The sequence below is a fragment of the Oncorhynchus tshawytscha genome, linkage group LG11, assembly GCF_018296145.1.
Source record: "Oncorhynchus tshawytscha isolate Ot180627B linkage group LG11, Otsh_v2.0, whole genome shotgun sequence".
Lineage (NCBI taxonomy): Eukaryota > Metazoa > Chordata > Actinopteri > Salmoniformes > Salmonidae > Oncorhynchus > Oncorhynchus tshawytscha.
This window is the reverse complement of record NC_056439.1, coordinates 45,816,386-45,840,403: the sequence shown is the minus strand read 5'-3', so window position 1 is coordinate 45,840,403 and position 24,018 is coordinate 45,816,386. Positions and strand designations below refer to the sequence as shown.

Here is a 24,018-nt window from a genome sequence, read left to right as displayed (position 1 = left end):
AAACATGTAAATATGTATGAAATGTTACAAAGTGCATCAAGCGTCTGATGTGTCATTCAGAAATAATGAGTTTGGACAGTTAAAGTTGATGAAAATCGTGATCTTATCTGAAAAATGTCAATGGCCTTTGTCTACTTTAACCATCACTGTGGTACTTTATGGGACAAACGCATGGGATTGATAAGAGAGGTCGACTACCATAGCTAGATGATATCACATTATACAAACGTTATGCTACAAGCCTACACAATTCTGTGTGAATATGAAACTCAAATGGATTTAGCCTGTTTTCTCAGTAACATGGGGCTTAATCCTAGCTGGACTTAAAACCCAATTTAGTTTACTTTGAAAACACACACACACACACACACACACACACACACACACACTCCTGATGAATGCCCCACATTCATTCCAGGAACATTGGTCACTCATGAGGCAACGCTTCAACTCAATCCCCTTCCCTCTGATTGTACTCCCAGCTGGCCCCCACAACAACTGCTTATTTGCAGAAACTTACCTACAACCAACCATTCCTCCTCTCCATTTCCCCCTCTTGTAAGACACATAGATGTAAACGTCAAGCTCTCAGACAACCCCCCACAATCCTATTCAACAGCTGCATCTCCATCAAGTTCTACACACAGAGAGAAGAGAGATCATACTTAACTTCCCATCATCCATTTGTCCAATTGAGTGGCCTCTAAAGAACTGTTTTGTTGTTGCAATAATACTAGGCTGCTAACAGCATGACAAGCAGGAGAGCTGCTAGCACATAGTAATGAGTAATCAGCAGACCCATTGAGACATACACCAATTCTAATATGTCAACGAACTTAACTGGATGCGTTAATTATCTGTAGAGCAGTGGAGGCTGGTGGGAGGAGCAATAGGAGGACAGGTTCGTTGTAATGGAAAAGATGGAACAGAGTCAAACATGTGGCTTCCAAATGTCTGATACCGTTCCATTTTATTCCATTCCAGACATTATAGTGAGCCCGCCCTCCATAGCTCCTCCCACCAGCTTCCTCTACCGTAGAGAACCAGGGAGTTAGAAATGAACGTCCTGAACTCCAAAGGCTTACGATGCGTTTCTAATCCAAAACGTCTCAATCAGTAGCAAGTGGTATTCATGGGATGCGACGCTTCTAGTCCGTGGTCTTGGCAAGAGCATCGATTTCTGTGCTGATGAGTGTATATGTATTGGTGATCAAACCCCTTATTCTGGTGTTGCAACCGCCATGCTCCACTCACTGAGCCACATGGAATTTACAACCTATTAAAATATGTATTATTGGAAATGCCGTTGTGTTGTACTTGCTTACTCAAATCACATTTTTATTGGTCACATACACATGGTTAGCAGATGTTAATGAGAGTGTAGCGAAATGCTTGTTCTTCTTGTTCCGACAATGCATTAATATTAATAGTAGTTACTACTTGCTTACTACTACTGGAAGAACGGATCAGGATTATGAGTATACATTTGAAGTCGGAAGTTTACATAGTTAGGTTGGAATCATTAAAACTCGTTTTTCAACCACTCCACAAATTTCTTGTTAACAAACTATAGTTTTGGCAAGTCGGTTAGGACATCTACTTTGTGCATGACACAGGTAATTTTTCCAACAATTGTTTACAGATTATTTCACTGTATCACAATTCCAGTGGGTCAGAAGTTTACATACTGTGCCTTTAAACAGCTTGGACAATTCCAGAAAATGATGTCATGGCTTTAGAAGCTTCTGATGGGCTAATTGACATCATATGAGTCAATTGGAGGTGTACCTGTGGATGTATTTCAAGACCTACCTTCAAACTCAGTGCCTCTTTGCTTGACATCGTGGGAAAATCAAAAGAAATCAGACAAGACCTCAGAAAAAAAATGTAGACCTCCACAAGGCTGGTTCATCTGTGGGAGCAATTTCCAAACAGAAGGTACCACGTTCATCTGTACAAAATAATAGTATGCAAGTATAAACACCATGGGACCACACAGCCGTCATACCATTCAGGAAAGAGACGCGTTCTGTCTCCTACAGATGAACATACTTTGGTGCGAAAAGTGCACATCAATCCCAGAACAACAGCAAAGGTCCTTGTGAAGATGCTGGAAGAAACAGGTACAAAAGTATCTATATCCAGAGTAAAACGAGTCCTATATCGTCATAACCTGAAAGGCCGCTCAGCAAGGAAGAAGCCACTGCTCCAAAACCGCCATAAAAAAGACAGACTATGGTTTGCAACTGCACATGGGGACAAAGATTGTACTTTTTTGAGAAATGTCCTCTGGTCTGATGAAACAAAAATAGAACAGTTTGGCCATGAAGATCATCGTTATGTTTGGAGGAAAAAGAGGGAGGCTTGCAAGCCTCATGTTGTGGGGGTGCTTTGCTGCAGGACTACCTGGTGCACTTCACAAAATAGATGTCAACATGAGGTGGGAAAATTGTGTGGATATATTGAAGCAACATCTCAAGACATCAGTCAGGAAGTTAATGCTAGGTCGCAAATGGGTCTTCCTAATGGCCAATGACCCCAAGCATGCTTCCAAAGTTGTGGCAAAATGGCTTAAGGACAACAAAGTCAAGGTATTGGAGGGGCCATCACAAAGCCCTGACCTCAATCCCATAGAACATTTGTGGGCAGAACTGAAAAAGTGTGGCGAACAAGGAAACCTACAAACCTGACTCAGTTACACCAGCTCTGTCAGGAGGAATGGGACAAATTTCCCCCAACTTATTGTGGGAAGCTTGTGGAAGGCTACCTGAAACATTTGACCCAAGTTAAACAATTTAAAGGCAATGCTACCAAATACAAATTGAGTGTATGTAAACTTCTGACTCACTGGGAATGTGATGAAAGAAATACAATCTGAAATAAATCATTTTCTACATTTATTCTGACATTTCATATTCTTAAAATAATGTGGTGATCCTAACTGACCTAACACAGGGAATATTTACTAGGGTTAAATGTCAGGAATTGTGAAAAACTGAGTTTAAATGTATTTGGCTGTATGTAAACTTCCCTCTTCAGCTGTACATGTCTTCTGTCAAGTCTTCAGGGGGTGAAAAAAAGCCATTTAAGTCACACCATAAGGAGGCAAAAGTCACCTCAAATGACAAAAGCACCCCGGTCGGGATGGATGTTTGATTGATTTGACCGTAAAATGCTATGGAAAGGAGACTTAAGTTCTGATCCTTTTATATGTAAACACATCCATTTCCAGACGTCTTCTTGCTTCAAGACACCATCTTGCATTTTGATGTACATTTGTATGTCATTTCCTGTGTTCCTTTGTGCTAAACGTACCTTGAAATGCTGGCATCCTAGCTTTCCAAATAGATGACATCATCAGAGCAGAGAGACGCCAGACAAGGCCAAGCAGAGCAGTCAACAGGCCACTTGTAAATGTGGTTCTTTATTGTACATGACATTTTCCTTTTTTGGTGTGAGCAACATAATTGACAATACATCGTTTTATATCCTACTCAAAATCCTATTCTAGTCCTCTATAAAAACAAAACAACATAACATAAAACCTTACAACTCCACAACAATTCTCAGATGTAGTGCACCCCTACATGCATCAGGAACTTCTATAGCAGATCACTGAGAAACGTTTTTAATTATTATTTTTTTCAACACACATCGTTGACAAACAAAAGATAAACGTTTAAAAACAAATCCAATGGGGTTTCAATCATTATTCCAATTGTTGGTATCATTACGCTTTAAATCTGAGTGCTACGTCATTGAGACCACGTTAATGGGTTAACCAGCTGTCATAATGTGGCTTACGTTTGAGGAATGTTTTCAGAAATATACTTGTTGACAATACAGTGGTAAGGTAACACAGTTCAGGACTAACACAAGATATTCATTCAAACCACATAGGACTGCTTCCCTAAACAGCTATTATATGCATAATGTGGTCCAATTACATACGACAAATGGAAGGCTTGACATTTTTTTTAAACCAAAATATATATTTTTTACAAATATTCCAGTTTAGCAAAAAAAAAAAAACCCGATCCATCTACAGTGTGCAGGAATAGCTAAGGAATTTCATTGTTTAGTGCTCAACAAAAATGGCAAGTGAGAGATACTAGTAATTGGCACAATATATACATTTTCCAAAATCTCTCACAAAAAGGCACTTATTATTTCTAGATGCAATCTTGCAGGCAGGGTTTGTAATGCATTGCAACACCAGACAAATAACTTGCCACTTCATATTCTTGTCATCAGCTCAACTGGGGAAACGAGTCAACAGAAAAATAAAGGCAACACTTACACTTCAGACAGCATAAAGACACCCGTTGCTAAAAGGCAGATTACAGTTGTGGCAATTTTTGGGGGGCACAGAGAATTGTTTTTAAAATTTAATTTCAATTTACAATTAACTACATAAATATATAAGAAAGGTTAGAAGACCCAACAAGTATTTCTTCTTTCCATCTTAAAGCTCCAGATGGAAATATGCCAAAGTTGGGATTGACAAACTCCCATTGATATCTATTTTTTTCTTTATTGCTTGTCTAAAGTGAAGTGTCACAGAAACGCACCCATGATCATCAGACAGGGAAGACTTGTTCATTTCAGACAGCGGCGAAAGTCTAAATGTTACGCGCTTTACTCGCTTGTTTGTGGAAACTAAGGAATTAGATTGTTAAAGCCGAAGTCGTTTGTGCAGAGATACTTTGAAATTGCGGAGGCAACACCCAGTGGGTTAAAGTATAATCACAAAAAAGAGAGAGATTAATAACAGCTCATCTCGGCTCATGTGTCAGTCTGAACACCTCAAATTAGTGAAGAAAAGAAGCGAAGAGGAAGGAAGTGAAACAGAACAGACATTAGTAGGCGCTGGCTGTGAATCGAGTCGGATTACAAAGCGACTAATAGAAGCTAATATCTTCATTCTAAATTGGATCCCAAAGTTTTTGTTGCATTGTCAACACTATCGTTTAGACTCTTGCGAAATGTGTTAAGGCAGTAGAATACTACGTCAGCACTAGAAGCACTCCCTTCTAGTGTAGCCTTTAGGTCAATGTCTGATCTACACTTCACACCTGAGTAGGAAAATGACCAATGGTTAAAAAGGCACAGATGACCTGAATAGAACCGACCAATTGGTTCACCCTGTAGATGAATGGCTGGTGCTTTAGTGAAACGGCCCCGTGAAAGCATTACAATAACCTGTAGAATTACTTAACAGTAAATATAGTAGTAGTACTTTGTAGCAACGGATCGCCTTTTTCAGGGATTGTATAGGGGCTCCAGTTGTGTCTAACATCAGACGACAGTCCACTTCCCAACGGTACGCGTCACATTGCAGGACCAGTTCATTCTGAATGGGTTGTAATAACGGTGTATGGAGTCATAGCAATATGGAGTCATAGTAATAGGGGGTCATAGCAATATGGAGTCATAGTAATAGGGGGTCATAGCAATATGGAGTCATAGCAATAGGGGGTCATAGCAATATGGAGTCATAGCAATAGGGGGTCATAGCAATATGGAGTCTTAGCAATATGGAGTCTTAGCAATATGGAGTCTTAGCAATATGGAGTCTTAGCAATATGGAGTCATAGCAATATGGGGTCTTAGCAATATGGGGTCATAGCAATATGGGGTCATAGCAATATGGGGTCATAGCAATAGGGAGTCATAGCAATAGGGGGTCATAGAAATATGGAGTCATAGCAATAGGGGGTCATAGCAATATGGAGTCATAGTAATAAGGGGTCATAGCAATATGGAGTCATAGTAATAGGGGTCATAGCAATATGGAGTCATAGCAATATGGAGTCATAGCAATATGGGGTCATAGTAACAGGGGGTCATAGCAATATGGAGTCATAGCAATATGGAGTCATAGTAATAGGGGGTCATAGCAATATGGAGTCATAGCAATAGGGGGTCATAGCAATATGGAGTCATAGTAATAGGGAGTCATAGCAATATGAACATTAGTATCTTCTGCGCTACAGTAATCTCTCTCTGTTGCTCTCCCTCCTCTCAAACCCAGGAGGGCACATTGGTGTTGAATCAGATGAGTTACTCCTACACAAGGCAGATTGCCTTGAGATAATGTATGATGAGCAGCATATTAGGTTTCAGTTGTACATGTGTGTTGGATCCTAGTGTTTCACCTGCAACCCTAGACTTCCAGTTACCGCTAGAGAGCAGCTCCCCGGTTATCCTATAGAGAGCAGCTTCCCGGTTCTCCTACAGGGAGCAGCTTCCCGGTTCTCCTACAGAGAGCAGCTTCCCGGTTCTCCTACAGAGAGCAGCTTCCCGGTTCTCCTACAGAGATAATGTTCTCCCACAGAGAGCAGCATATCCCGGTTCTCAGAGAGCAGTCCCGGTTCTCCTACAGAGTTTCAGCCTGGTTCTCCTACAGGGAGCAGCTCCCCGGTTCTCCCACAGGGAGCAGCTCCCCGGTTCTCCTACAGGGAGCAGCCTCCCGGTTCTCCTACAGGGAGCAGCTCCCCGGTTCTCCTACAGGGAGCAGCTTCCCGGTTCTCCTACAGGGAGCAGCTTCCCGGTTCTCCTACAAGGAGCAGCTCCCTGGTTCTCATACAGAGAGCAGCTCCCTGGTTCTCATACAGAGAGCAGCTCCCTGGTTCTCATACAGAGAGCAGCTCCCTGGTTCTCCCACAGAGAGCAGCTCCCTGGTTCTCCTACAGAGAGCAGCTCCCTGGGTCTCCTACAGAGAGCAGCTTCCTGGTTCTCCTACAGAGAGCAGCTTCCTGGTTCTCCTACAGAGAGCAGCTTCCTGGTTCTCCTACAGAGAGCAGCTTCCTGGTTCTCCTACAGAGAGCAGCTCCCTGGTTCTCCTACACTTCCAGTTACAGCGAGCAGCTACCTGGTTCTCTTACAAAGGGCAAAACCACAAGAGAGTGGTGATAAACAGAAAGGAGTGATGAGACAGCAGCGGTGCTGGGATTGGGATTATGTAGAGTGTTTAGAAGAATCTTTTCAGCAACACAGGTGAAAGTGTGTGTGAGCGAGAGTGAGGGACGGATCAGCTCGTGCACAGGTTCCAGTTAGACAGTGTGTGTGTGTGTGTGCAAATATGAATGCTGCTGAGTGCACACATATGCGTGTGTGTACAGGCATGTCAGTGTAAGTGTTTGGTGGTCAGACACCAGTTTTAATTGTGTTAGTCCGTGAACCAGACCAAGGTCGTACATCCATTAAACTTGTTAAAAACAAGACCAAAATAATATCAGCAAGTTAGTAAAATTCTTACTAAGAATGTTTTATTAAAATAAATGCCAAGGGGTTAATAAGAAATATAACAACACACACAATGAAAACTAAAAAGCAAGCATGTAAAAATACTTATGACAAGAAACGAAAAGTTGCTAATGAGTTAAACAAGCTAGGAGTTGGCAAGAAAACTAAATCTAACTCTAGGAAAGGAAACACTCCTAATGAGGGACAGATTTCAAGATGTGAGGGGTGGTGGTGGGGGGTTCAAAAACAAGTTGCAGTGGGCTTCATCAACAACAACAAAAAAATGTCAGAAAAAGGATTTTATAATATACATACAAAATGAGATTAGAAAAATACATTATAAACCTTTAACAATGGCTGTAAATTACATTATCATACATCGTACTAGGCAGGTCAGGTCAGGTATCTTTCACCATATACCTGATGAACTAAACCAACCTTTGCAATGTTACAACACGCTGTGCCATTGTATGAGGGAATATTTCTTAATACTGTCAAAATGCTTGTCATATCTTGCTCCAATGTTAATATTGCATTTAAAAAAAAAAAAAATGTTTAAAAAAATTAAGAATAATTCATAACACTGAAAACAAATGGACCTTTTCTGTGTACAGCATGTATGAGAAAAATAAATAGTATCAGACTGTCAGGGAAGGTAAAATACTGGAGAATTCATGTCTCAATTGATTTTTTATAGTATTTTTTAAATATTTGATTAGATACCTCTTTTGTTTCAATAACTGAAAACTGCTTGGCTGTGAAGTTGTGTTAGCTGTAGAGATGGCCTAAAGACAAAACGGTTGTTTTGTTTTCACCTTTCATTTATGCACTTTCTCACACTGTGATTTTTGGGGCATGATATTCTAATAACCATCTTGATTTTGCATTCAAGCCTCAGTTTTGGATGTAATTGTTTGTTCTACCATGTGCGGGTCTTCACCTCTTCCAGTATTCACACCTGGAACCCAACACTACTCAGTAGTAAGGACCTTAAAAAGAGTGCAGACGGCCTCATCGTTTTACCTGTAGGGAGGCAAGGAGTTTTTCTAGTCTCTGCTAAATCATCCAGTTGTATGTCGATCACTTCCAGAATGGCTACATATTGACTAACATAGAAATCAATACATGTCATCCAGCCCCCCCTCCGAATCTGAAGAGCCCCGAACTGCATCTGGGAAAACCCCCTGGGGTCTTTAGGTCATACGATTATAAAACGGGTTGGCTACATTCCCCGACTGTTGTGAGGAAGCATTGTTAGACTGGATGTTTTCAGTTTGCAGATTTTGAAACAGAGGTATACATGCAAACAGCTTTTCTGCTCTTAATCTCATTTTATATTCAATTTATTCATAAAATGTCCTGGCAGACTTCTGCGTTGCTATTGGCAGTTTGTTCTTTGTAGAATAATCACAGTTACCAGAAAACAAGACAAGGGGTAACACGTTAAATCAAAATGCAGAGAAATAAGAAATGTTCCGATGGCAGAGAAAAAGGCCAAAGATAGAAAATAAAACAAAGGAACTGAACTTATACTTGGGGAAGACGAACCATGGCACATATTTTAGCTGGTCATACGACTGCTATTCTTTTTGCATAGAATAACTTCAGTAGCTCAGCAATAATGACGGAGCTACCCTGCTCAACTCTTCAGAGCGCATACAGAAGCTGTTCCTCTCTGCAGTGTCCTAGTTGTTGCTGGATATTACTGAACAGAATGTTAACACTTGGAAAAAGAAACAACCGTCGATAAGGCACTTCTTCTAACTTTAAAAACAAACATCTTCTCTGTGTCTCTCTCAACCCCTCTTCGTAACACTTACATCTAATGTTCCTAGGTATGACTATTTTGGTCTTTATTTTTTATTTTCCAAGCCAATAATATCCAGAGTAACACAGCATTTTCGCCACGTCCTTTTTCTGCATACTATTTTTTTAACCTTCCCCCCCATATTTTGTAACTGCAAGTATAAAAAGCTAAAATTGCCAAAAATATATATGTTTTCTTCTCCAGCATCCTGTAAGAGGATTTCATTGTGTTCTCCATCTTTACTATGTAATGACAGGTATCTACATGTATCTCTCTCTCTCTGTGTGTCTGTGTGTATGTATATATATATATATATATATATATATATATATATATATATATATATATATATATATATATATATATATATATATATATATATATATATATATATATATATATATATATATATATATATATATATATATATATATATATATATATATATATATATATATAAAACAGGTATGTATAAAGCAATTTGAACAGGCAGGCATGGCTTTCACATCCTATTTTTGTTCTTGAGAAAGAGTAAAAGAAACGGTCAGGGCTCAGGAGCTGGACTATACCTTCATGGAGACACATTGTGGATGTGCTAATTGGGGGACTTCAAACTGGTATGGTGAGGGTTAAAAATAAAGTCATTTAAATTCAAACAGGCATATTTTCATGAGGGCAAGTATCCCGTCCCCCAAGGATGACTTGATTGGTATCAAATTGGAAAGAGATTAAAAGAAAACTACAAAAACACACTTGCATTTTTTTGCCAGGGGTGTAGATACAACCAAAAACAAAAAGGCAAAATCAAAAAAAGAGAAAAGGAAATATATACAAACTTCACTATCAGGATCCCCCCATCACCAGTAGCCATCTTTAGTGTTTAATCGCCTTTGTCTCTTCATGGGAAACTAGAGCTTTACTTACGCAAGCATGAAATCACACCCTTTCAAACGCTAAAATGGCGGAGAGCCCTCTGCGGTTGGATACATATTTAAGTAGATATAATTCAACTGGAAACGCTCTGGTTAAATATGCGCACAATACTTTTTTTTGTCTTTTAGATCACAGCTCGCATCATTTCTCTAAATACATCAGGCACTGTATACTTGGGACACAGTGTGGAGGAGCATAGTTAAGTTCAGTAGCTAGTTGACTATATATTCACTGTGCCCTCAACCCATCCTACTTTCATTATAGTAATAGAAACACCGCTTCTCATCCTGATTCTTCCCCATATCACCCTGTCCCAGCACCCCACCTAGCTTCCGCTAACTGCCCATGATAGGCCTGCCACTTCAAAAGCTACCTTTTAAGTTCTTACAACCTGCTTTGTCTGGCTAGTCCTTCACAAAAGAGCTCATTAGAATGAATTAACAAGAAAACAGAAAAATCAAGTAAAACCAAAGAAAAACATAACATAAAAACAAATTATAATAAGCTCCATTTGCAGTCAATTTAGCCATGCTTTTAACAGACAGCCGTGGAGGGCACACCCAGAATGTGTCAGCACATTATCGTCTCAGAGGTTCATAATGCACGACCACATATGAAAATGACAGAGAATCAACAAGTTGGTGTGAGTCTAGTTTCTCTTTCCTTCTATTTCCTTTTCTTTCAAATGACCCACAAGGAAGTGTGGAATGGGGAGGGAAAGAGGGACTGGGGACATACAGTTTGGGTTCCGTTCCCATTTACCATTGTTCAGTAATTATTTGTGAGGTCACCGAATCAGAGCAGGTACGGGGCGGTCGACAGGGAGGACGGGATCTTTATTGAGATTATATATATATATATATAAATATATATATATTTTTTATTCAGTGCAGATTCATTAGTAACACACACACACACACATTCCTCAAGTTTGTGATTCATGAAGAAAAAGAAAGAGAGAGAATGGGAATTCAACTCAATGAACAGAAATCAATAAAATAATAACTTGGTTTGATGTGTTTCTATGAGATTGTGATTTATATATATTTTTAAATGTAAAAAAAAAAAATCAAAAACATGTTAGGGTAACTAAGGGCAGGCGCCTCTTTCTCACTGCGTCCCGAGAGGCTAGCAAAAGGCAATTACCAGTTAACTGATCAGCAGGCAGGCTTGGGGCGGCTCGTCATTGGGTGAAGAGTTCAGAGGTCAGAAGGTCATGTGTTAGTTGCCGGTGGCGGCTAGGTGGTTAGAAACAAAAAACAAACAAAAAGAAAGAAAAAATAGAAAGGATATTAGTGTCAGCAAGAAGAGACTGGAATGACATCATTTTTAACAATAAAATTACTGCAATCTCTTATTCCCACTAATTCCCGCCAAGAGACAAACCCAGCTAGCTAATATTGTTATAATCATGAGGTTGTTACATCACGATCTCAACTACTAAGCCCCAACCTGAATTAAAACATTGTTTAAATCAAAGCGCTACATTGGCCCGAGTACCAGAACTCAAGAGAGGTCGAACAAAGTACAAACAAATAAGTATGGTTTAGTTTCTGAGGTTGGAATGGAAATTACCTACAGTGTGATTAGTGGTAAGGAGACTTAAAGTAACTAGCTAGTGTTACATAATGAATAACAGTAACTAGCTAGTGTTACATAATGAATAACAGTAACTAGCTAGTGTTACGCAATGAATAACAGTAACTAGCTAGTGTTACGCAATGAATAACAGTAACTACCCAGTGTTACGCAATGAATAACAGTAATTAAGCTTGTGTTACGCAATGAATAACAGTAACTAGCTAGTGTTACGCAATGAATAACAGTAATTAAGCTTGTGTTACGCAATGAATAACAGTAACTAGCTAGTGTTACGCAATGAATAACAGTAACTAGCTAGTGTTACGCAATGAATAACAGTAACTAGCTAGCGTTACGTAATGAATAACAGTAGCTAGCGTTACGTAATGAATAACAGTAACTAGCTAGTGTTACGCAATGAATAACAGTAATTAAGCTTGTGTTACGCAATGAATAACAGTAACTAGCTAGTGTTACGCAATGAATAACAGTAACTAGCTAGTGTTACGCAATGAATAACAGTAACTAGCGTAAAGTATAACCGTAACTAGCGTTACGCAATGAATAACAGTAACTGGCGTTACGTAATGAATAACCGTAACTAGGTTACGTAATGAATAACAGTAACTAGGTTACGTAATGAATAACAGTAACTAGGTTACGTAATGAATAACAGTAACTAGGTTACGTAATGAATAACAGTAACTAGGTTACGTAATGAATAACAGTAACTAGGTTACGTAATGAATAACAGTAACTAGGTTACGTAATGAATAACAGTAACTAGCGTTACGTAATGAATAACAGTAACTAGCGTTACGTAATGAATAACAGTAACTAGCGTTACGTAATGAATAGCAGTAACTAGGTTACGTAATGAATAACAGTGACTAGCGTAACGTAATGAATAACAGTAACTAGCGTAACGTATAAAAGTAACTAGCGTTACGTAATGAATAACAGTAACTAGAGTAACGTATAAAAGTAACTAGCGTTACGTAATGAATAACAGTAACTAGCGTAACGTATAAAAGTAACTAGCGTTACGTAATGAATAACAGTAACTAGCGTAACGTATAAAAGTAACTAGCGTTACGTAATGAATAACAGTAACTAGCGTAACGTATAAAAGTAACTAGCGTTACGTAATGAATAGATTAATTTCCCCCAATTATTTTTCTTTATTATCAGTATATACAGGAACCATAAATAGACTTGTTATAAAATGTCAAAATATAAAATGACAGTACCTCATGTACAACTGAAATATCAACATTTTTTCATTGTATTTTTCCATTTGATTTCAATCCTTAAACACACCGGAGAGAGAACGTTAACTGGCTTTGATTAGGTATGTCCGTCCTACCAATTCTTTTTTTATACAAAAAACAAAAATCAAGACATGAACCAAGTGGAAAAATGATGCCTGGTGGCTACTGTACTGCTGTCTACCTTTTCTACTTCCTGTTCAGTCGCTTTCCACTCTGTTCCTCATAAGTAAAACAAATGGAATGATGGAAACAAGGCTGACCTATTTTAGGATCTAATCTCACATCAGAGGAATGTTAAGAAAACGTAGCTTGAAAACGGCGTGTGATACCTGTTCTGTCACCAAGGGTCACAGTTCATGTAAACCAAAGCAATTAACATCGTTTTGCCTGAGCATTGAAATATAGTTTTATATCGAGTACTACGTATGTAAACAATGTGCATAATGTGCAGTATATAAAAACACGAGAAATCCCCAACTAAGGCAAATATAAGGCAATGCAATCAACAGGCAAAGTAAAGCATCCTAGAGACTAAACTAACCTCTGTCTACAATCCTTTGGTAAGGATGGACGCGCGAGTCATGTCGTCTCATTTTAGTAGCCATTGCACCTAGATTGCAACAAGTCCACAAGGTTAGAAACTGTTCACTTTAGGAGGGGAAAAACAAGTCTTACACAGTAATACATATTGACATTTACATATACTGCTTATACATTAGATCCTAATACACAAACATGACAGACATGTATGAACAAATGCATAGAAAAAAATTACATTTGCTTTAATTTGATATCTACAAATGTATAACTTAGGTAGTAAAATGTCACAGTACTCAGTGTTACATAGAGGATTTGTGGAAACCGGCGGGCAGGGGGACAGGGGACTAAAGCTATCTAGCAAAAAAAAAGCTCATCTTCCATAGGAGATGGGGGGGATTGAGGAAGAAAAACAATTGGCTGATTTTGAACGGTGTAAAAATCCAATGCAGCTCAGATCCTAATTGGATAGTGCAAGACACCACCTGGCTCTCTCACATCTCTACATCTCTCAGTATCAATCTGCTCACTGGCAGTAGCATTCATTTCTCTCTGAATATGTGTCACAAATCAAGACAGGCATTTCAATTACCCTAGTGTGGTTTCTCCTGATATCATACACGCAAATGGGGCAAAATACTATGTTGGTTGCATAGGAATTGTGACTGTGCATAGAGATAAACAATTAGTCTATGACCCAAAACAAATCCCAGATTGAAAAGTGTTCAAGGTAAATCCTTAATGCAACGAGTTGGACAATCTAAAAGTTTGTCTAAAAGCCTAGCTAGAGCGCAGTGCAGTCAGCGAGACACCATTTCAGCAAACAGGGGTCGGCGCTCTTGGGCTTTTATGCGGATATGTCAATATTTCTGATTTAGTGAGCCGGGGAAGGATAGCCTCCCAGATCTTGGGGACAGAGAGATGGCAGAGTGATGCTGGGGGAGGCCATATTTCTCTGCTCTTCATTACCCAGAAAGCGTTTAAAGAGATTTGTGTCAGAGCCCTTCAATGGCTAAATGGTGGCAGTCCCCACAGAACAGGTCACCGTGACAACCATCTGGGCATCCTGTCAAATGGTACACTAGTAAACTCTCTTGTCTGCAGTTATCAAGTGAGCACTTCCAAAGGGGACAACTCAGAATGTTGGCCCTAAAATAAGAAGGCTTGGGTAAGTTTCCATGCTGGAATGGAGAGTTGTGGTGGATTAAGCCAGTGACAGTTACATCTCATTTGGAACAGCCAAACAGCCCTCACACTAATATCTATCTATCCTGGCAGGGAAGGCAGGCAAGCTGTGTGACGTTTCACAGCGCTGGTTGATAACCAAGCCAGTCCGCCCACATTCCACTCTGCAGCACCAGATGTCCGGAAGTTTCCTCAGACTCCTGAGCAGGTCTGACAGAGCCAGATGCATGTTGTGTTCCGGTGGCTCTCTGTTGCTGAAGGCGGCGATCAATACGCCAAGTAAATAAAACGCACTAAGCTGCTGTCCCCTCCAAATTAGAGAGAAAATCCAGTAGGTTCTGTACTACAGAACAGCTCCCCCAGGCACCTCTTTCACGGACACACGGGGTCAGCTAACATGGCACCTGTGTATCAGCCGTCTCATGATGTCAGGATCAACACCTCAGGCATGTCATTAAGGCAGCGACACAAACAGGAAAGGGCCCGCTGTCAAAACTTGACAAGGTATGCCGTGGCAAACAGTCATTATTTGGTCAAATTAGAGGGCGACAGCCTCCATAAAATGTGAGATATTATCGTCAGTCACGTCTAAAATGTTTCTTCCACGGAATATTGCTTTGAGCGCCGGCGTGCAGACGCACCCGCACCTACGGAATGTAATTCCCACGGCTGACATATTGACTGGGGAATGTCGGTGGCTCGTACGAAGTTGAAGTTCAAGAGTGTGAAAACTGAGCCAATGGGAAAAATGAGAACAGTGAATTTAATGAACATCCCCACCGGGACAAAGGGGACTTTCTACTGGCATCAAGGCCGGAGCACAGAGCTAGCTGAGAAAAAAAATAATACTCATTTCAAAAGCTGATGAAATCCGGGGGGATCCACCGCCAGACTGAATCTGCCGCTAGCGAGAGCATAACAAAGCTAGAGCGCGGGAGCGTGCAACACAAGCATGTCCCTGCCAGAGTGTCTTCAGACAACTCATACTGCATGGGAGTAAAACGGTAGCTGCAGAACAGAGGAAACGACAGGTAGCCTTAGTGGTTAAGAGCTTTGGGCCATTAAATGAAAGGTCGCTGTTTTCGAATCCAAGAGCCGACTAGGTGAAAATCTGTCGATCTTCCCTTGAGCAAGGCACTTCATTGTAGTAAGTCTCTCTGAATAAGAGTGTCTGCTAAATGACTAAAATGTAAAACTAAACCTGAGCCAGGAAAAGGATGCTGGGGAGATGAGCTAAAATAAAAAATCCCTGTCCCCCTTGCCCTTTGTTAGCACATTAGTCCTGTTCAGCTGTCAGGTCATAAGGTCACACCCATAACAAGCCTGTTTTTCAGCTGGATACGACATATTTACCTTTCAACAAGTCCTGACCCTGGCTCATCGAAGCCGCGTCCAAAAACCCAGGGTAAAACAAGCTGCCCTCCTGTCCGGGGCTAAAGGGTCCGCCGCCCAGGCCCCAGGGTCGCTTACCTAGAACCCCACTGTGGTCGATGGGGTACTCCAGCAGGGAGGTGGGCGCCAGGGCGTACGGGTAGTCGTACGGGGAGGCGTAGAGGATGCTGCCGTCCGGCGAGGGAGGCACCAGGGTTGGGGTGCCATTGGGTAACATGCCCTGCATTTGGGGTTGTCGGATGATGTTCATGATGGGGGGCCCTGCCGGTGTGGGGGGCCTCATCTGCTGATGTGGGGCCATCAACTGCCCCTGGGGGGCCTGCATTAGACGGGGGCCCTGAGCGGCGGCGGCCGCCGCTGCAAGAGAGAACGCAAGGGGGTCTGCCATAAGAAGAGTTAAAGACAGAAAGACAGAGAGATACAAGACAAGGGGGTAGAGATGGTGGTGCGGTTGACCAAAATCACAGGTGGAGAAGCGAGAGTTGGAAAACACAAAAAGTAGGAAAAGGGGGGGGAGAAGGTGGGGAGGGGTGAAAAAAAAAGGAAAATTAGACCATGCAATGATCACGGTGAACCAGCAAACAAAAAATTAAGTAAACAAGAAAATAATAAAGAACCCCATACCAAACTATAAAAAGTGAAAACAATGCATTCAACACCAATGCACAGACCATATTAAGCATACCAATCACCATGACAACTACGAGTTCATGTACTGCTGACGGCACAAGCCAACAGAAATGGAGCCGGTGGCCATGGAGAGGAGAGATGGCGTGAACGTTTCTGATAAGGACCAATGGGAGGATCACGTCAATCCCCCACAAATACAATCCAGTCTATTGGATGACTGTGAGGCCCTGCTTTGGACAGACTAGTTGAAATCTGCCAGACTATAAAAACTGTTCTGATGCCTTCCACTCCGCTACATGACCGTAAGACCATTTTGGTTGGCTGACAAAATGAATCGACAAAAGATTTTTCAAATGGTTTAGCATTTGCAAATGTTATGACATGGTGAACATCACAGACAGCGGGGGCGGTTGGATCAATGTTTTACATGTGACTCGGTGACTAATTCATGCTGAGTATCGCAGGTCTGGCAACACAGCTGAGAAAACCAGACACTGGTCCAGACATTGGTGTTAGAAACCAATGTCTGCCAAGTCAAATCATTTCACATTTTACAAATTAGATTTTTATTTCAAAACAAGCCATTAATTTTTGGAGTGAAAAAATGCCCAAAACATGACTAATATCATGATGATAATAATAATAATAATAACAATGCAAACAGTAAATTGTGACAAATTTCATGAAAGTGCAGGACTGCGGGAACTCTGGGTGGGATGAACACCAAAGAAAGAAACACTTTGGAGATGGGCACACTAAACAGTGTTTGTAACAGATGCGAGTGATTTCTGCAGTGCGCTGAAGGCAAATAGAAGCCACCCCGACATTGCAGCAAACTGTGATTGCATCCATATGGGAGGGGGGAAAAGGGCACATCGAGAAGAACCAGCGGGAGGAAGAGAGGGGGAACTGATCTACTTGAATACAGGTGGTTTTAGTAGGTAGGTATACTGGGTCGGACATCTTGGACAACATTTCAGAGCAAAGTGCATAAGTTTATAAAATAAAAAAAGCACTAAAATGACTACAAAACATGAGGCAGAGGCACACAGTTAACTGTATATCGTGAGCATCTATTCTTCCCTGTGGTTATTGTGAGGTTCTAAGTGGTTATTGTGAGGTTCTAAGTGGTTATTGTGAGGTTCTAAGTGGTTATTGTGAGGTTCTAAGTGGTTATTATGAGGTTCTAAGAGATTAATACAATAACAGATGGATTAAGACGATTAATGATAAGCGTTGGTGTGTAACATTGGTCAATGTGGAACCAAACAGGACCTTTGTGTAGTGTGTGTGTGGTTGTAAAGCGTACGTGTCTTGATGTTGGTGTCTCGGTACGTCCCGTTGAGAATGGCCAGCTCCATCAGCTGCATCTTCTTCAGATTATCCTCTCCTTCCGCCTGGAACAACAAACAAATCAACAGGTCAGTTAACAAGTCCCTTCAGTCATGTCAAGACATGTTACTGTGCTGTGTCCCTATTGCAAGTGTGTGGGGTGGGGGGGATGCGGCTGCTAGAATGCTAGAATCCTGACTAGAACCAAAAAATTTGATCATATCACTCCAGTGCTAGCCTCCCTACACTGGCTTCCTGTAAAGGCAAGGGCTGATTTCAAGGTTTTACTGCTAACCTACAAAGCATTACATGGGCTTGCTCCTACCCATCTCTCTGATTTGGTCCTGCCGTACATACCTACACGTACGCTACGCTACGGTCACAAGACGCAGGCCTCCTAATTGTCCCTAGAATTTCTAAGCAAACAACTGGAGGCAGGGCTTTCTCCTATAGAGCTCCATTTTTATGGAATGGTCTGCCTACCCATGTGAGAGACGCAAACTCGGTCTCAACCTTTAAGTCTTTACTGAAGACTCATCTCTTCAGTGGGTCATATGATTGAGTGTAGTCTGGCCCAGGAGTCTGAAGGTGAACTGAAAGGCTCTGGAGCAACGAACCACCCTTGCTGTCTCTGCCTGGCCAGTTCCCCTCTCTCCACTGGGATTCTCTGCCTCTAACCCTATTACAGGGGCTGAGTCACTGGCTTACTAGGGCTCTTTCATACCGTGCCTAGGAGGGGTGCGTCACTTGAGTGGGTTGAGTCACTGATGTGATCTTCCTGTCTGGGTTGGCGCCCCCCCTTGGGTTGTGCCGTGGCGGAGACTTTGTGGGCTATACTTGGCCTCGTCTCAGGATGGTAAGTTGGTGGTTGAATATATCCCTCTAGTGGTATGGGGGCTGTGCTTTGGCAAAGTGGGTGGGGTTATATCCTTCCTGTTTGGCCCTGTCCGGGGGTGTCATCGGATGGGGCGACAGTGTCTCCTGACCCCTCCTGTCTCAGCCTCCAGTATTTATGCTGCAGTAGTTTGTGTCGGGGGGCTAGGGTCAGTTTGTTATATCTGGAGTACTTCTCCTGTCTTATCCGGTGTCCTGTGTGAATTTAAGTATGCTCTCTCTAATTCTCTCTTTCTTTCTCTCTCTCGGAGGACCTGAGCCCTAGGACCATGCCTCAGGACTACCTGACATGATGACTCCTTGCTGTTCCCAGTCCACCTGGCCATGCTGGTGCTCCAGTTTCAACTGTTCTGCCTGTGATTATTATTATTTGACCATGCTGGTCATTTATGAACATTTGAACATCTTGGCCATGTTCTGTTATAATCTCCACCCGTCACAGCCAGAAGAGGACTGGCCACCCCACATAGCCTGGTTCCTCTCTAGGTTTCTTCCTAGGTTTAGGCCTTTCTAGGGAGTTTTTCCTAGCCACTGTGCTTCTACACCTGCATTGCTTGCTGTTTGAGGTTTTAGGCTGGGTTTCTGTACAGCACTTTGAGATATCAGCTGCTGTACGAAGGGCTATATAAATAAATTTGATCTGATTTGACAGACGTCCAGAGGTGTAAACATTAGAGGACACCTTTTGAAACGAAAACGAGTTTCTGTTGAACAAATTCAGGTTGGCCCCTTCCTGTTCCGTTTGGTTCCTAATGAATAAACCCTGGCTACAGCTAGTTCTCCATAAGCACGTTGCATGAGAGAGGAAGGTATTGAGAAGAGTTACAACACCATGGTCATGTTGCATCATCTCATTTTGTTGCTAAATCGCTGACAGATATTAGGCAGGGGAAAACGCATGCATAAACCACTGCCTTATCAGCGAGATAATTACAGAGAAAAATAAATCTCCCCCTTGTGCACAATCAAATGTGCAATAAAAGCCCAGCTAATGTCAGTCCTGTCAATTAATGTTTGGATAAATAAATACATACATAAGCAGTGTCACTGTCATTATCCCCCAAATTAGGCAAGTTCAATTATTCATGGAAAGCAATTAAGTTAGCACCCGTCCCCGAGCCCGCCTTCCACCCCCCCGAAGCGGCTAAACACTCCATAACCATGACAACAAAGTAGAAACCCAGTGCTTTTCCAAGTAGATCGTAATAAAGAAGGAAGGTGTGATTGCAGCAGACAGAGAGATAAACGAGGCTTCAGACAGACAAGGCTGCTGCAAACAGACAGACAAGGCTGATTTGAGTGGGGCTATAGACAGACAAGGCCCCCCAGACTTCTCCTCTACCCTTCAGACTAGGGTTGCAAAGGGTCGGAAACTTTATGGTAAATTTCCTGAAATTTTCCCTAGGAAGTTAACCTTTTTGGGATAGGGGGCAGCATTTTCACTTTTGGATGAATAGCGTGCCCAGAGTGAACTGCCTCCTACTCTGTCCCAGAGGCTAATATATGCATATTATTATTAGTATTGGATAGAAAACACTGAAGTTTTTAAAACTGTTTGAATGATGTGTGAGTATAACAGAACTCATATGGCAGGCAAAAACCTGAGGAAAAAATCCAACCAGGAAGTGGGAAATCTGAGGTTTGTAGTTTTTCAACTCAGCCCCCAGATACAGTGGGATATTAGTTATGTTTCACTTCCCAAGGCTTCCACTAGATGTCACAGTATTTAGAACCTGTTTTGAGGATTCTACTCTAAAGGAGGGGCTCATGAGAGCTCTTTGAGTGAGTGGTCTGGCAGAGTGCCACAGCCTCGGTCTGGCAGAGTGCCACAGCCTCGGTCTGGCAGAGTGCCACAGCCTCGGTCTGGCAGAGTGCCACAGCCTCGGTCTGGTGCACTCACGTGAAAGGTAGCTACGTTCCACTTCATTTGTACAGACAAAGGAATTGTCCGGTTGGAACATTAATGAAGTTTTATGTTAAAAACATCCTAAAGATTTACCTGAAGTTCCATGTATAATTGTTGTATCTTTATCAATGTTTATTATGAGTATTTCTGTAAATTGATGTGGCTCTCTGCACAATCACTGCATGTTTTAGAACTACTGAACGTAACGTGCCAATGTAAACTCCGATTTTTTTGTTAGAAATATTAACTTTATCAAACAAAACATATGTGTATTGTGTAACATGAAGTCCTATGAGTGTCATCTGATGAAGATCATCAAAGGTTAGTGATTCATTATCTCTATTTCTGCTTTTTGTGACTCCTTTCTTTTTGCTGGATAAATGACAGTTTTTTTCTGTGGCTTGGTGGTGACCTAACATAATCGTTTGTGGTGCTTTCGCTGTAAATCCTTTTTGAAATCAGACACTGGGGCTGGATTAACGAGAATGTATTATCTTTAAAATGGTGTAAAATACTTGTATGCTTGAGGAATTGTAATTATGAGATTTTTGTTGTTTTGAATTTGGCGCCCTGCACTTTCACTGGCTGTTGCGGCAGTCCTAGACAGGTTAAACCAAGGAAGTTGGGGAATTTTGCTTAAATTCATCAAAAAGTCAGTGAACATTTATGGGATACACATAAGTCAATTCTTGTGACATATTTTGGTTAAACTATCCCCAATTCAATGGAATTGCAACCCTCTGCATGCACAGTGCATTCTTCCATCACATGTGCAGTGCACACTTCCATCACATGTACAGCTGATTCTCAAGATCTTGCACACTGATGAGATGCTTTTGAGCCCACACTACTACACTGTCTGAGCCAAGTACTACATGCTTTCTGGTAAGTTTTGATTACAATACTGGGTGGGGTGAATATATTTTAAATGACATACATGATTTGTTAACTAGTAAATAGTAGCCCACAGCAAAGTGTGTTTAAATAATTTCTAACTTGTTAACAATTTCTGCTAGTTAGTTTTAGCTACCATGTGGGTTTTGGCTTGCTTGAGCCTTCTAACTGAGGAGTGTTAATTCACCTGTTTCCATACATGTTTCATTTTTAAAATGTATCTTACAAAGGAGTTGTTTAATCTAACTGCTGAACTATTTATCTGTACATTGTATTTTTGTAAACTATTTATTTGTACATTGTACAAATTGTATTTGTTGTTTTTTACTCATTTTTTTCTAATCTTTACAGAAAAATGTCACGGGCACTATCTGATGTGAGGAGACATTTCACTGCAGCTAATGTAGAAGGAAAAGCTGTGTACATTTGCACATACTGTGCCAAATCATATGTGAAGAATGCAACAAAGATGCAGAATCATCTGGCCAAGTGCATAAAGTTCCCTCAGCGCTCACAACAAGCAACCTCTGACAAAACACCCTCTACTTCTATTTGAGGTTAAAATTATGAATCAGACACCTTATCAATAGCAACAGCTCATGGTCCTCCTGGAATCAGAAGGTTTTTGACTCAATCGAGGAATGTAGTCAGAGAAATGCTGAAGAATGTCTAGCTCGAGCTGTGCATGCAACTGGTCCACCTCTGATGCGCACAGACAATATGTATTGGAAGAGATTTCTGAATTATCTTCACCCAGCATACACCCCTCCAACCAGACATGCTTTATCTACTCATATGCTGAATGCAGAGTTCAACAGAGTTCAAGTGAAGGTCAAGCAAATCATAGAGAAAGCAGACTGTATTGCAATCATCTCTGATCTGCAAGCCTGACCTGCTGAGGAGTGACGGACTCCATCCTAGCTGGAGGGGTGCTCTCATCTTATCTACCAACATAGACAGGGCTCTAACTCCTCTAGCTCCACAATGAAATAGGGTGCAGGCCAGGCAGCAGGCTGTTAGCCAGCCTGCCAGCATAGCGGAGTCTGCCACTAGCATAGTCAGTGTAGTCAGCTCAGCTATCACCATTGAGACCGTGTCTGTGCCTCGACCTGGGTTGGGCAAAACTAAACATGGCGGTGTTTGCCTTAGCAATCTCACTAGGATAAAGACCACCTCCATTCCTGTCAGTATTGAAAGAGATCATGATACCTCACATCTCAAAATAGGGCTACTTAATGTTAATTCCCTTACTTCAAAGGCAATTATAGTCAATGAACTAATCACTGATCATAATCTTGATGTGATTGGCCTGACTGAAACATGGCTTAAGCTTGATGAATTTACTGTGTTAAATGAGGCCTCACCTCCTGGCTACACTAGTGACCATATCCCCCGTGCATCCCGCAAAGGCGGAGGTGTTGCTAACATTTACGATAGCAAATTTCAATTTACAAAAAAAAAAATGACGTTTTCGTCTTTTGAGCTTCTAGTCATGAAATCTTTGCAGCCTACTCAATCACTTTTTATAGCTACTGTTTACAGGCCTCCTGGGCCATATACAGCGTCCCTCACTGAGTTCCCTGAATTCCTATCGGACCTTGTAGTCATAGCAGATAATATTCTAATCTTTGGTGACTTTAATATTCACATGGAAAAGTCCACAGACCCACTCCAAAAGGCTTTCGGAGCCATCATCGACTCAGTGGGTTTTGTCCAACATGTCTCTGGACCCACTCACTGTCACAGTCATACGCTGGACCTAGTTTTGTCCCATGGAATAAATGTTGTGGATCTTAATGTTTTTCCTCATAATCCTGGACTATCGACAACCATTTTATTACATTTGCAATTGCAACAAATAATCTGCTCAGACCCCAACCAAGGAACATCAAAAGTCGTGCTATAAATTCACAGACTACACAAAGATTCCTTGATGTCCTTCCAGATTCCCTCTGTCTACCCAAGGACGCCAGAGGACAAAAATCAGTTAACCACCTAACTGAGGAACTCAATTTAACCTTGCGCAATACCCAAGATGCAGTTGCACCCATAAAAACTAAAAACATTTCTCATAAGAAACTAGCTCCCTGGTACACAGAAAATACCCGAGCTCTGAAGCAAGCTTCCAGAAAATTGGAACGGAAATGGCGCCACACCAAACTGGAAGTCTTCCGACTAGCTTGGAAAGACAGTACCATGCAGTACCGAAGAGCCGTTACTGCTGCTCGATCATCCTATTTTCAAACTTAATTAAGGAAAATAAGAACAATCCGAAATTCCTTTTTGATACTGTCGCAAAGCTAACTAAAAAGCAGCATTTCCCAAGAGAGGATGACTTTCACTTTAGCAGTGATAAATTCATGAACTTCTTTGAGGAAAAGATTATGATTATTAGAAAGCAAATTACA

General features: G+C 41.3%; 1 protein-coding gene across 6 annotated transcripts in view; it reads right to left on the bottom strand.

Annotated features, from left to right (window-relative positions):
• Window positions 1–10,662: 10,662 nt before the first annotated feature.
• Window positions 10,663–24,018, bottom strand: part of LOC112262066 (protein quaking-A) — a 147,300-nt gene continuing 133,944 nt past the window's right edge. Inside the window, exons 5-8 of one of the 6 annotated variants that reach the window (XM_042330170.1) lie at window positions 17,894–17,981; window positions 15,916–16,311; window positions 13,382–13,450; window positions 10,663–11,226 (exon numbers count right to left, since the gene is read on the bottom strand). In XM_042330170.1, the coding sequence (XP_042186104.1) occupies window positions 11,210–11,226; window positions 13,382–13,450; window positions 15,916–16,311; window positions 17,894–17,981 (570 nt within the window). In that variant the 3' untranslated portion in view covers window positions 10,663–11,209. Of the gene's footprint in view, window positions 11,227–13,381; window positions 13,451–15,915; window positions 16,336–17,893; window positions 17,982–24,018 lie in introns of all 6 variants that reach the window. The other 5 variants (XM_042330173.1, XM_042330169.1, XM_042330172.1 and 2 more) reach the window with 5 other exon arrangements.